This window comes from Castanea sativa, chromosome 2 (assembly GCF_040712315.1).
Source record: "Castanea sativa cultivar Marrone di Chiusa Pesio chromosome 2, ASM4071231v1".
In the NCBI taxonomy this organism is placed as follows: Eukaryota; Viridiplantae; Streptophyta; class Magnoliopsida; order Fagales; family Fagaceae; genus Castanea; species Castanea sativa.
Window position 1 is genome coordinate 2,987,436 of NC_134014.1, and position 14,841 is coordinate 3,002,276.

The 14,841-nt window shown below is 32.1% G+C and overlaps 1 protein-coding gene across 1 annotated transcript; it reads right to left on the reverse strand.

Moving 5' to 3' along the window:
• Window positions 1-206: 206 nt before the first annotated feature.
• On the reverse strand, window positions 207-6,828 carry LOC142626156 (putative receptor-like protein kinase At3g47110). The gene is made up of 4 exons (XM_075799943.1): window positions 4,073-6,828; window positions 3,318-3,763; window positions 2,456-2,503; window positions 207-386 (listed from the first exon to the last, which is right to left on the reverse strand). The coding sequence occupies exons 1-2, from the start codon at window positions 6,774-6,776 to the stop codon at window positions 3,318-3,320; spliced, it is 3,150 nt and encodes a 1,049-aa protein (XP_075656058.1). The 5' UTR covers window positions 6,777-6,828; the 3' UTR covers window positions 207-386; window positions 2,456-2,503.
• Between the last annotated feature and the right edge of the window lie 8,013 nt (window positions 6,829-14,841).

Below are 14,841 nucleotides of genomic sequence, written 5' to 3' on the forward strand. Positions count from 1 at the left end.
GAAAATAGAACAAGTTACAATTCTATTTAAAAAGGTCTCTAATTCAAAATACATATATTTGAAATAAAACCTGTCACGATATATTGTAGAAAAAGAGGATCATAGGATTGGAAATACATGAGGATCATAGGATTGGAAATATATTTAAGTAAAACCTATCACAATTCTTTCTAAAAGTTTCTAATTCACAATATATTCATATGAAAGTTTCCGAAAGTTTTGATGATTCAATTGTTCCTCCAAAATACAGGATTTTTAAGCTTCATATCCACGTTATGACAGATTTTTCACCAACTCTTGCCATATACTCCAAGAATTCAGTCAAGCCAGTATGGAAGTTTTCTTTTTAGTATTCAAATCCATCTATCTGCAATTTTGCATTACAACTGGGAAAAAAGAAAAATAGTCACAGCTGGGAAAAAAATTGAGAATAAGCTGCAGCCAACATTAGCAGAAAAATCTAGACAATAAAAACACTTGAATCTTGAGAAGCCAATATAAAACGAAGGGTACAACTACACAGCAAAGCAATAGAAATATCAAACCTCATGGTGAACATTAAGTCATAATGGTTGCTGTCATCTATCTAGTCTGATTTTTTTTTTTTTTCATCAGGCCTAGTTTGAAATTGTCACCAACAGATCTGGAACATCTAGAAAGATTAACCATTTTTTTTTTTTTTAATTTTAAAGTAAACTATGTAGTCCAAGTGGTATCAAGTATGTCATCAGCATTTGCCAATGTACTTCACTTTAGCTTGTAAAAATTGTAATTTTTTTATTAGCATATCTTTTGACTGATCTGAAATTTGAGCACAATGGGATTGACCATAAGTTTATTGCTTTGAAATTAAACAAGAATTAGCAATTGGTTAATTTCTTTAATTTTTTTCTACCTTATAGGGAAAATTAGTAACATCATTTTAATCCTTATGCACTTCTATTATATACAACCCTCACTCTAATTGCTTCTTAAAAATACTACTCCAAACAAAAATCTCTAAGTTCTCTTTGAATTTTCTAAATTAGTAGTATAAATAAGGAAGTAATTATTTAAATTTTTTTATAAAAAGTAGAGAGAAGTCCTATATCTGAATCTTATTCTCATCGTTCCAGTTCTTGTTCTTTTACTCCGAAAAATCCTATTCTCCTTCATATCATTGAAGAACCACAATCAGATGGGTTTGAACCTACCATTTAAGATTTAAGAATCCAATTAAAACCTACTTGAGTTTTACAATTTTTCTGAAAAAATGAAGAAAAATTGACCACGTTCATATTCAATCCATCTCCCTCCCATTGAACCTACCACTTATGATTTAAGAATCCAATAAGAAAAGCAGCAAAACTCATACCAAATCAACAAAACCCATACAAAATCAAGTGATTGACATCCAAAAAAACTCAAACCAATTGATATTTTGAAATTAAAAATTGGAGAAAACAACCAAATCATGAGAAAACAAAACTTGAGATTGTGACACTAGACTAATGGCGGATTCGGCATCTTTTTCGGGCCCTAAAAACAACTCTGGTGATGACTGTGGTGGAATGAAGCTCCGGTGTGAGGAGGAGAAAAAGAGTCTGCCTTTGGTTTGCCGTTTGGAGAAGAAGGTTTGAAGAATATTTGCGGGGTTTTAGTTGGGTTATAATTACGCCAGCTCCAGACCAGACTTATTCTCTTGTTATTTACATCTGTTGGCAATTTTGAATTATTGTCATCTTTATCTGTTTTATATCTCACCTTGTATACTCAATTAGAAATCTAATAAATACAACATTCAACCGATTAGTGTGAGTGATAATTCATTGAAACTACCTTGTGTTTAAATTTGGCATAAGGGCCACCCCTTATGACTTCCACTAGAACTAAATTACAACAAATAAAGATTAAGTAACTATCTCAATATATCGCATGCATGCATGCCTGCACCATGCATAATAACCAGATTTAGTTGAAATACCAAATCTTGACCTCAAGTGCAAGTGTCATAAGTTTATAGCCTCCATCTCCATGTCAATCAAATTTGTGCGAGCCCACAGGACCTGATGATCCTGGCTTGCATTGCAATGGGCTGACTCGAGATGCAAAGGATTGGTAAGTCTATGCAAGTACAACGGGCACGAGAGATCGAGGAATTAAATCAAAAGATAGTTATACATTATGGATGGCTCTATAAAAATGGTATTTTTTTAGTAATTAAAAAGCTATATTAAGAGGGATATTAAATTAAGAAAAACAATCCAGAAAAGAAAATGACACAAAAATAGGCCCCATGAATTGTTATTACCGGCTAACCTGCCCTCAAAGTAAGTCAAGAAGAACAGTAAGGAATAGTGTATGAAACACATATTACAATTAAAGGAGCGATTGTATAATCCATGATAATATATATATAAAATAAGGTTTAAGAAATGTCATTGACAAATAACAGGGAACCATTGATCTAAATTACCTTTGACATGGATAGCAATGACAATGGCTGAGGCAGCATATGTGTATACTGTAAAGAACACAATAGAATGTCACAAGCCTATAATTTATAGCCATCACGAGCCTCAGAAATATTACTCAATCAAGGGTGTTCATTACTTCAATTCCATTCAATCCGGTCATGCTACAAAACAATCACATAAATTAATTAATAACGGATTGAATGACCGGATTTATGGGATTCAATCCGTTATTAATTAATTTACAGAAAAGTTCTTTCAATCCGGATTTATGGGATTCAATCCGGATTTCTGTCATTCACAGAAAAGTTTAGTAATTGCAGTTCTTTCATTCTTCACTATTTCTATGATCAGTGACGTTTTGCTTAAAAGTAATTGCAGTTCTTTCATTCTTCACTATTTCTATCAGCTACGTCACTGATAGAAATAGTGAAGAATGAAAGAACTGCAGTTACTTTCTTGCAACAACATGGACAAATAGTAATTCTATTCCTTTTATTCCATTGGTGTTAGATAACAGCACAGAAAAGTTTAGCAACTAGGAAAACAACAAAATCTCACAATATTTTTGTTTTGAGTTGTGCTAGGTCCCACTAAAATCTTATATTATTTCAATTTATTTTCAATTATGATGGAATGGTATTTCACTTGTTATGAAAATGTTTTGACATTTTGTTGTAGTTCTAGAAGAACTCATAGAAATAACATGCTAACTAAACAATTTTAATAGAGAGATTGGTATTCTTTTCAATTTTTTTCTCATTTTCTCATTTATATTTATATTTTATATTATTTTTGTTATTTTACAAACAAGTGAAAAATGTGTATATATGTCCATTAATAAAATAAAATGAGTTAACATACCTAGTTCATTCTTCTTCTGTTTCCCCTCTTAAATTTAAGATATGTGTCTTTAATAGCATTCATTTCATTGACAACAACATTTGTTGGCATCCGCTCATTAGGTGATGTTGTAGAACATGACAATCCAATTTCGAACACTAATATCAAGCAATCTTTTATTCTGCTACTAACATTGAGGTGGGGCTCTTCTTCAATTATTGCTTTGTCTTCAATGTCATCTTCATTTCTCTCATCATTGACATCTTCTTCATCCTCCTCACAAAACATTGATGGGTCAACTATATCCATTACATGTTCAGGCAAAGCCATTGAAGTGAACTTGTGAATGCTCAAACCATCTATGAACATTTCATCGATAGGCTTTTTCCCAGTGAACATCTCAAGCAAGAGTATCCCATAACTGAAAATGTCTCCCAATGTTGAAATTTCGCCACCCATCCCATACTCTATAAGTCATTAATACATTTTTAGTAACAAACAATACTCTTATGAGCATAGAATTTAATCACTAATGCATTATGCATTGTTAGCACATACATCCCAACATGCAATTTTGGGGATATGTGTGTGTGTGTGTGTGTGTGTGTTTTCTTTTTCAAGTGGACAATGGTGTTAAACATTTTTCCCTACTCAAAAAAGTGGTCTCAAACTTGAGCATATAGTTACTTTTTGAAAGAATCTCTTCTTTCATTTAATATGAAAAAAAAAATTATTAAACAAGAAATGAGTTCTGCTTCATCTAGTTGAAAAATTACCTGGAGGAATGTACCCAATGGAACCCCTTAGTCCAATTGACAAGGTTTGAGTTTTGGAGGGGTTGTCAGATGCTTCAAAGAGGAACTTCACCAATCCGAAATCACCAACATGGGCTACCATATCTTCATCAAGGAGTATATTGCTTGGTTTAAGATCACAGTGAACAATTGGTGTTTGGCAATGTTGATGAAGATATTCTAATGCATAAGCAACATCAATGGCTATGTTCAGTCTCTGAATAAAGCTCAATTTTTTTCTTTGATATTGCTCATCACTTTTAGGATGCAACCATAGGTCCAGACTTCCATTGCACATGAACTCAAAAATTAAGCTCTTAAAGTCATTCCCTTTATGATCAATGCTAGAGCAAGCAGAGATAATCTTGAGGAGATTGCGGTGACGTATACTTCTCAAAGCATTGCATTCATTAATGAAGCTTGTGGAAGCTTCTTGCTGTTGAAGGTTCAATACTTTGATTGCAACAACTGCTCCATTTCTAGAAAGAACTCCTTTGTATACAAAGCCAAAGCTACCCGAACCAATCAAGTTGTTCTCAGAAAACCCGTTTGTTGATTCTAAGAGTTCAGTATAAGTGAAAGGTAATTGCCAATCTTCAAAAGAAGATGTAGTTAAGGCCCCCTCCCTTGATTTTTTCAAAATAGAACATGTAGGGAAAAAATACAATAGAAGAAGTACAAATATAATTATACAAGTGAGAGGAATTATTATTCTGAGTGCAAGAAGCTTCCCATACAATTTAGGATGTTTGCTTGAGCATGAAGATAAATGTAATTCTTGGACACCACCGCATAGCTTTTCATTTCCAAAGATTGAAATTGCGCTTGCATTTGCAAAAATTCCTTCACTTGGCACTTCACCCTCAAAATCATTATAAGAAATATTGAGATACTTAAGTGCCAAAAGCTTGCTAAGAAATTCAGGAATATGCCCAGACAATTTGTTATGAGAAAGATCTATATCTTCTAAACCTCTTAAGTTCTTCAAGGATTGTGGAATTTCTCCCTCAAATGAATTGCCGTCCAAATATAAGTGCTCCAAACTAGTACAAGTCTCAAGGGTGGTGGGAATTTTTCCTGATAATCTATTCTTTGAGAGATCTAACTTGGAAAGTTGTTTTAATTTGCCCACTTCAAACGGTAGTGCTCCTATTAAAAAATTATAAGACAAGTCCAAAAAAATTGAAAGGGATGAAAGACCCATAACCTGTTTTGGTATTGTTCCAGAGAGATTGTTACGAGAAAGGTTCAGTAAAAGCAAATTTTGGTAGTTTCCTAGGCTTGCGGGTATCCTTCCCTCAAATCTGTTCCCCTGCATATCAAGTTTTGTCAGTGTAGTTAAGTTACCCAAGGTGGAAGGGATTGGCCCAAAAAATTTGTTATTTTGCAAAAATAATACATTTAATTTTTGAAGCTTCCCAAGAACACGAGGGAGAGTACCTCCCAAATAGTTATTTTCTAATCCAAGACTATATAAGTTAACAAGATTCCCGATCCCAGTAGGGATGTTACCGTGAATCTTATTTTCACTCACAGAAAAAATGTTTAGTTGAATGGAAAGGTTGGCTATAGAGCTGGGCAATACTCCTCCAAAATTATTACTGTCAAGAACCAAATACCCCAAACTAGAACAATTGACCAAGAAATTGAGAAAACTCAAGTCACCATCCTTCCCCTTTCCAAGGCTATTGTATCCAAGATTAAGCCAAAGCAAGCCTTTCAAGCTTGCTAGATTTTGAGGCACTGTCCCAGACAGACCATTGCTCAAAAGGTCAAGGCCCTGAAGTTGAGAAGCATTTGAAAATGACTCGGGAATAGGTCCCGTGAAATAGTTTAAACCGCCAAAAAATCTATGAAGTTTAGGAAGAGTAAAACCAACATCTGTTGGGAGGCTTCCATGTAGCTGGTTGGCAGCTACAGCGAAAAGGTAAATGGAAGAAATATTATAGATCTGATGAGGGATGGTACCAGACAGATTATTCCCAGAAAGGCGGAAAAATCCCAACCTTGATAGACGGCCAAGTCCACCAGGTATGCTTCCTTGAAAATAGTTCCGATAAAGACTGAGGACATACAAAGAAGAAAAGTTTCCTATCCAAGCTGGGATAGTTCCTGTTAGGTTGTTCACGCCAAGACTTAGATTCACCAACTTTGATAATGAGCTAAGGTCGTCTGGAATCTGCCCAACAAGATCGTTGTAAGAAACATCGAGCACTCTAAGTTGTGTACAGTAGCTCAGATTAGCAGGAAGTTTACCACCAAAGGAATTCTCGCTCAAATTGAGATGATGCAGGAATTGTAGACGTCCCACTTCTTGAGGAATTTCACCGTTGAAGCTATTGCTTCCTAGGTTGATTCCTGTGAGGTAAGTAAGATTTCCTATAGAGGGTGGTATGGTGCCAAGTAATCTCTTAGCTTCCAGATCCAAAACAGTGACTCGTTTACTAGAGGGGCTACACGTAACACCTATCCAGTTGCAGAAATGAACAGAGTTATTCCATGAGTTCATGATTTGAAGTGGGTCTTGAGTGATCTGATTCTTGAAGTCAAGTAAAGCCAGGCGATCAGTCTCATTTGCAAGAGCAGGAACTGACTTAGATTTCAAACATGAGCTCATGGACATCAGAAGAATCCCATGAAAGAATATTAACAAAACCCACTCGTATCTAAGACAAGAGTGTTTCATTCTGTTGGGGTTGTAAGTTTGAAGCGAGGGGCAGAATCTGTTAACAACGTGTACTTTCTGTGGAATACAAAAAATTCAATTAGAGATAACAGAATTTTATGTGGAAATGCATGGACAAAGCTTTCTGTGGAAATGCAAAACTTTAGCGGCACCTATATATAGATAATGAAATAATAGCATGGATTTTTCTTTTGCTCATCACAAGCGTAAACTTTATGTAGATAAGAATGACCCAGAAGAGAAGACTTTTGGTTTTGGTTTATAAGAAACGGCCATTTTAACTAGGATCTAACTGTCAATCCTATTAAAATGTGCCCGGTATTGTGACTTTGATAAGTTGATCGGAAATTTCCGTGGAAAGAATTGAAAGTAGAATACAGATAGTAAAATATCGACCAATTAAATCGGAAGATACTAGTTATTATCGAATGCAATAGAAATACATATTTAAAAAATAAGCTCCGTTAGTGGGAAAGCAAATCAAGAAAGATGACCCATGCAAGGAAAGAACTACACAAGAATAGGTAATGTGAAACTTAAATTCTGCCCACAATCATTTGAAGGTTAACATAATCAATTTTGATAGTTCTTTGGGGCTGCAATGGCAACTAGATGAAACTGTTAATGCTTCAAGATAGGAACAGCGTTCCCATTGAAGTTTACTAGCTAATCCATGATTGTAGGCTTTTAGGTAGTCAATTCTGACTGAGGGAGAAAATGTGCCTAAAACAGTGGCGGAGCCAAAATTTTAATTTAGGGGGCAAGATTACAAAAACATCAAAACGATAACCAAATAAATATTAACATTTTGCTTAATTAAAATATTAGCCTATACTAATAATAAAGTAGATAAATATTTCTAATCATCAATCAAAATCTAATTTAAATGTAAACTGTAATTTACCTTTTTATACTTTGTTTAGTTAACTATTAGCGTATATTTCATATAATTAAAATAAAGAAATACAAGTAACTAATTCATAGTTAGTAATAATCAAAGTAAGCAATTTTCTAAATACATAAATCTTAGACATCTAATTTGTTGCTCAAAATAAATTGAGAAAATAAATCAATCTAAATGTGCAAAGTTGTATAGTCTCACTATCTTGATCGCTTTTAAAAAATATGTAGAATTCAACATTTCTTTCTCTAATTTTTTAATTTCTTAAATGGAAAAAAAAGGGGTGTTTACCAAAAATAAAATAAAATAAAATAAAATCTACACTTTAAAATTGTGATAAAGTCAAAAGTTGGATGAAAAAAAAAATAGTGGAGGCTATAGGGTTATAATACATTATGAGGACATTGAGTATGTTTTTTTTTCTATAAAATGTGGAATGTATTGCTGTTAGAAAAAGGAAACTTTTGGGACAGTAGGGGAGAAGAACTCAAAAAGTGTCGTGAATACTGAATATTGCTGAAAAGTGAAAATTAAGATAGAGTTAGCTTAAAAAAAGGAGAAAAAAGAAGAAGATGAAGAGAGATTGGTGTGTCAAGGATTCTTTTACTTGTTATTTCAGTAGTAGACTAGTTTGTTTATCTTTAGAGAGAAAAATTAGGAAAACAACAAAATGTCATAATATTTTTGCAAAACTCTTATCAATAGTTGTGGTAGGTCCTATTCTAATATTTCATTATTTTATTTATTTTTATCTATGGGAGATTGAAGTCTCAATTGTTATGAAAACTAGTCACAAATCCACGCAATGCGTGGGAATTAATATTTATCTTGTAATTGTAGTATAATGTATAATTTGTAAGGAACATTTGAGTGCATAACCAAAATTGTGTTTTGATATAAATTCAAATTCTCATCACTTCCAAAATAACTAGGTATTAACTAAATCACATCAATCTAAAGTAGATATCTAAAGAACACAAAATTCATAAACCTAAAGTTAAGATGCAAGAAAAAAAATCCACCAAAAATGAAAAAAAAAATTGAGAGAGAGAGAGAGAGGGGGGGGGGTGGGGGGTAACTTTTTTATGTAGGAAAACTATGTATAGAATGAGAGAGAATTGCAAATTTATAGTAAGAAAAGAAGAATAAGAAAATCCAGAAATAAAGAAAGATAAAAAGATAAGGAAAAAGTGATATTAAGGTAGCTGGTAGCTAGTGGGGAGATGAAAAAATAGAAGAGAGGGCAAAGGTTGGAGAAAGTGTAACAATAAATTGTGAATTAATAAGAAAAAGAGTTAAAAATAAGAGAGAGAGAGAGAGTTGGAAATAAGTGGATGATGTGATTGCTAATATAATTCAACAGAAGGGTAGCAATAATAAATACTACACTTTAGTTTTTAGATATAGATAAATATAGATGTGAAAAAATTGTGTACATAAATTAAAATAACTCTCATTTAAAATAGATATGCTTTTTGGTTTTTATTCACTGTCAATGGTTGGTTTGTTGGTTTACATTGGTAAATGGGAGTTGTCTTTTTGTTTATTCTCCATGTCAGGAGAGGCAAAGCGTTTAAGTTTTTGGCTCAGGCTAGTAAGTAAACGTAGTATAGTTGGTCCATTTATAGCTGCTCCATGCTTGTTGAGAAATTAGGACAAAATCGTCGGAAAATAGACAATTGAAGTAGGCTTAAAGACATAATATGATTGTTTTGTTAACACAATATTTGCTCGTACTAGAATACAGTTAAGCCACAATTTTACAAGTAACAAATTTTTAAAAATCGTATGAATTTCTTTCTTTGTATATATAGTACTCCATTTTCTAATGGAAAAAGTTTAGCTATAAATTGGTTATAACTTAAGGCTACAACCTTACTCAATAAAATAAATGTTACTATAATATTGTTTTCTTATGTTCTTAATACACGTGTCAAATTTTGTATCAATCCGATATTATTTACTATATCATCTATAAGCTTATATCTTGTGCATAATTTTAAATTACAAAAACTTGTAATTTAAACAATTTTATTGATGACATAACTACTAATTATTAATTTTTTAGAAATTTTGCGAGTATGGAGAATATAAGAAGAAGATATAATCCAATGATGGATTTATCAAGATTTACCTCCAATAAAAAGATATTAAGTAAAATTGTAACTTTTAAGTTACAACCTATTTTGTAACCAAACTTTGTTCTTATAGTACAACTTATTTTATAGATAAATTTTGTCCTTTTTTAATTGTCATTTAACTCAATATTAACATTTAAATGTAAAAAGATCATTTTAGAATTTAAGGATAAAAACATCATTTTGATTTTTGACTAAGATCATTTTAGTAAAATGTAGACATTAAATGCGGTATGCTATTAACCACTGGAATATGAGAAAATTTATCATGTATCCGATATTCATATATACTATGTATGGAAGATATAATGATATATGTATTATAAAGCAAAGGAGGGATGATGCGTACCGAACAAACAGTATTGGCTTAGACTAGTTGAAGAAGTTACAAGTCCCAACACTGATCGATGATGGCCATGTTTGCTAACTAGGACTAGGAGAGATTCCTTGTGAATTGTCCAGGAGAAGCTAAAGAACATTACAATTTTTAAAGAAGAAAAGTGCACTATTGAGTTGATGAGGAATTGAAAGTAAAATGAGAATTGATAGAAAGAAATTGGAGGACTGGAGGAGAGCTCCCTTGTGAATTGTCCAGGAGAAGCTAAAGAACATTACAATTTATACAGAAGAAAAGGGTACCATCAAAGCTGGGATAGTTGCCGTAAGGTTGTCTCTATCAAGACCCAGGTCCACCAACTGAGTTGGTGTGGAATTGGAAGTAAAATTTCTAGATGCTGTAATTAAGTGCAGTAAGTGACGACACATTTCTTGAGCCTTGAGGAATAATTTCCATCAGGCAATATGTTTTATTGAGTTAAGGCAACAAAGGTTTTTTTTTTTTTGAGGGGGAAGGCGACAAATTAAAGGTTGGTATACGGTTGGTCTGAAGTCAAAAAAAGAGAGAAGAATTGCTATAAATTAACGGATGAGATAAAATTTTTAGTCACTGTATTACAAAGGAATTATTTAGAAATACAAGTTGGGTCATTGTAGACACTCTATTTCTGATTTCACAACTATGAAATCAAAATCGATCTCATTCTTGAACAAAATTGTACCCGAGGACAAAATTATCATTTTAGAAGTTCCAGGATGCTTCCTAGCAAACTAGGTGAGCTTCCTCATGAATTGTCCAGGAGAAACTAAATCGAGAACATTACAATTTTTTTAAGGAAAAAAAAAAAAAAAGAACATTTACAATTTAGAGAAAAGAAATGTTTCGTATCAAAGCTGGAATAGTTCCAGTAACTTCAAGACCCAATTACACGGTACACCAACTAAGTTGGATTGGAATTGAAAATTAAATTAGAATTGTCAATTTTTTAGAAAGGAATTGGAAGTCAAATTCAGGTGCTGTGAAAGTGCGGTAGGAGATTACCCATTTCTTGAGGAGTAATTTGCCTGGGAAGAGTTTTAATATTTTGAACCACGAAAGAGCGAGACTAGTTGTATAAACAAACTAAATATATATATATATATATATATATATATACATATTATTTTGAGCGATTAAATTGGGGGCGTTGTCTCGTTCAAGTACTTGTATAAACAAACAAATTTAAATTTCGATAAACATATATTTTAGTTTGAGGAAAGAATAATTACAACAAAAGCATACAATGAAAAACTACAAATATATTAATTTATAATTAAAATTAAAAACAAAACTTTATTTATTTATCGATATATGATAACTGGTATTTTTTTTTATGTTTCTGACAAAGATGTTTAAGGTTCGAATTCATCACCATCCTCCATTGTTAAAACTATCAATTTAGTTAATATATATATATATATATATATATATATATATATATATATATGCACACACACTTTATTTGTTAAAATATCTATTCCTTTTGAGAATAAGTAAATTATCTTTCAATATGATCATCAACGTGTGGAGTAGCCTAGTGGTTGATGCTAAAACTATAGAGCATTCACATCGGTGGTGCTTAAAAATATAACTTTTAGTACCTCAAACACCTACTTTATCTATTTTAACATCAGATTTAACAATACATCCAATATCTCATCTTTTACTTTAGCACATCACCGATTAAAATAATATAAAATATCCACCCACAAAAGAGAGAATGAGAGGCTGAGATGAGAGAGAGAATAAAAACCAATAAAAGCAATGTTAGAAGTATATAGTTAAATGATTAAATTTAACATATCATAATAGTTTAAACTTTTGGAAAAATTGATAATTTAACATGGTAATTTAATAAGCAATTAGCAACTTGCTACGGTGGATTGAAACTAATAGCAGTTCAATGTAATAAGTTGTTAATTATTTTTAAAGATTTAACAGCTCCAATATAACCTGCATTTTGGTGTTTGTGCTACTAAAAATTACTTTTTAGCTATTTTAACACCAGTAATATGAATGCTAACCCCTCTTTCTAAAGGAGGCGGATTCAAGCCTTAGTTGCATTAATTTTCTAAAGAAACCAATGAGTATCAACACTGGTGGGCAAGAGGGAGAAAATTTGACATCAAATTCAGCAATTCAAGTGCCAAATTTGGTGTCAGATTATCTCTCCTCTCCTCACAAATTTTCAACCGAACTTAGCACACAAGTTGCCAAATTCTGCTTCTCTCTTCATAATGCCAATAAGCTTACATTTTTACAATATTTAGCCAAAAAGACTCTAGGAATTAGGGTACGTAAAACTACAGAATACCTGCCCACAAACATTTCTAAGTAAGGAAGAGTAAGGCCAAGCCCAAGTGGCTAACTTCTTGAAACAACATGAATAGACAACAATTGTAATCTGTATTCATTTTATTCCATTAGCGTCAATAAACAGTAACATGCGGACTTGACAATCCTAATAGAAGCTATTGATATTCTTTTCTTTTTACTTCTACATTTTTTTTCTTAATTTATATGCTTATGTTTTTTTCCCCAATACAGGGAAGTGACAATATGTGTGTACATTAATCAAATAAAATGACTTAACATACCTAGCTCATTCTTGTTCTGTTTTCCTTCTTAAATTTAAGAATTGTGTTTCTAATTGCATTAATTTCATTGACGACAAGGTTTGACTAAGGGAGAAATACTGAAATAGTGTTGGAAAGATTTTATATAAATGGGAGCATATCATTTGCAATTTGTTCAAATATTATATTCTCTAGAATACAATTAAAAATCGTATAAATTTAAGCTAGAATACAATTTAAGTTAGAATTTTACTAGTACCAAATTTTAACAATCGTATAAATTTCTTTATATTTATGGGGGATTCTAGCATTTTGCCCTTATTTTTTAAAAAATTTAGCAATATGTCCCTATTTTGAAACTATTTAGGTTCGTGCCCTTATTTTGAAACTCGATTTTAATAAAATCGAGTTTCAATCAAAAACTCGATTGGTTTAAAATCAAGTTATGCTAAATGAAACTTTAAAAAAAAAATGCGTGGAACTCAAGTTCATAGAGCTCGAGTTCAACACCTATAGATGCGTTTATCTAGACCTATAGCGGCGTTTTAAATGGAACTCGAGCTCCATGAACTCGAGTTCCATGCAATTTTTTTTTTTTATAAGTTTGATCACCCTATACCTAAGACCATACCTATAGCTGCATTCAGGTGGAGATATAGCAGCATTTTAAAAAAAACTCGACCACCATGAACTCGAGTTCCATGAATTTTTTTTTTTTTTTTAAGTTTGATCACCCCATACCTAAGGCCATACCTATAGCTGCATTCAAGTGGACCTATAGTGGTTTTTTAAATGCAAGTTGAGCTTCATGAACTCGAGTTCCATGCAATTTTTTTTTTTTTTAAGTTTGATCACCTATGCTCGATTTTCGACAAATCAAGTTTTACATTGAAACTCGATTTTAAGAAAATCAAGTTTCAAAACAAGGGCATGGACTTAAATAATTTCAAAGCAGGAATATATTATTAAATTTTTTAAAAAATAAGGGCAAAATGCTAGAATCCCCTATATTTATGTACTATCCTATTTAATTGTTCAACCGTAGTTTAACCAAACAGTAAAATTTAAAGCTAAAAAGATAAATATAGAATTTAAAAATAAAAGCATCATTTTGACGGTTAGATGAACAAAAGTTTAATTTCAAACAAAATCATAATTCCTTACTATTAGAATGATATACTAAGTGCAAAAATCGAACCATCATCGGTACCAAATCAAGTTTCAAAAGACAAAATTGAAATGAAAATTTGTAATACTTTTTGACACATATGAAACGGCCATTTCCACAACGATTGGATTGTCAATTCTGCTAAAACGTGTCCAATACTACTGTGACTTTGATAAGTCATTGGAAATTTACGCGGACATAGAATTTAGATGAGTCACTGGAAATTTACGTGGACTTTGATGAGTCATTGGAAATTTAGTCTTGACTGAACTGAACGAGTCTCCACGGCAAATGTTATTTGTCAGAAAAGACTCCTAATCAATTATGTCATGCATTGACAAAAAGGATATCCTAGTTCAATAGGAATTGTAATTTGTGAGAGGTGGGGTTCAAGAAATAGGCAGCAATAGCTAAGTATTTCTTGATAAATGCTACTGTCTGACATGCAAATACCTCTTTCTTCAAATCAAATATTTTGGACCAGATCATTTTCCACCGTGTTAGACACTTTGCCAGATATTTTCTGCCTTGTTTGCCATCTTTTCTTTTCCATATTCGATGAACTGTGGACCATGATCAATTTTCCAGCGTGTTTAACACTCTTCAATAATTTTTTTTTTCCGCTCTGTTTGTCACTTTGCATTTTTGCCTTTTTTCACATTGAATGTACCAACACCAACATCTAGCCCAATGTGTCACCGATGTGTCGCTTGTTTTTTTTTTTTTTTTTTGTTGAGAAAATGTGTCGCTTGTATTTAATTGTTGCTATTTTTGCTATCATTGAATGAAGGTTCTGATTTTCAAAAAAAAAAAAACCTACTACTGGGGACAAATTCACTAGTATTGTCATATACCCAAATTGTTGTTGAGGTTTGACGAGGTTTAACAGAACTCAATTAGTTCAAT

What these genes read in the sequence shown, in the direction of transcription:
- LOC142626156 (XM_075799943.1), bottom strand. Translation starts at nt 6,776, where the DNA reads ATGAAACACTCTTGTCTTAGATACGAGTGGGTTTTGTTAATATTCTTT. An exon ending in CATTGGGTACATTCCTCCAG is followed by an intron (nt 3,764 to 4,072) that starts GTAATTTTTCAA and finishes AATGACTTATAG; the next exon opens with AGTATGGGATGGGTGGCGAA.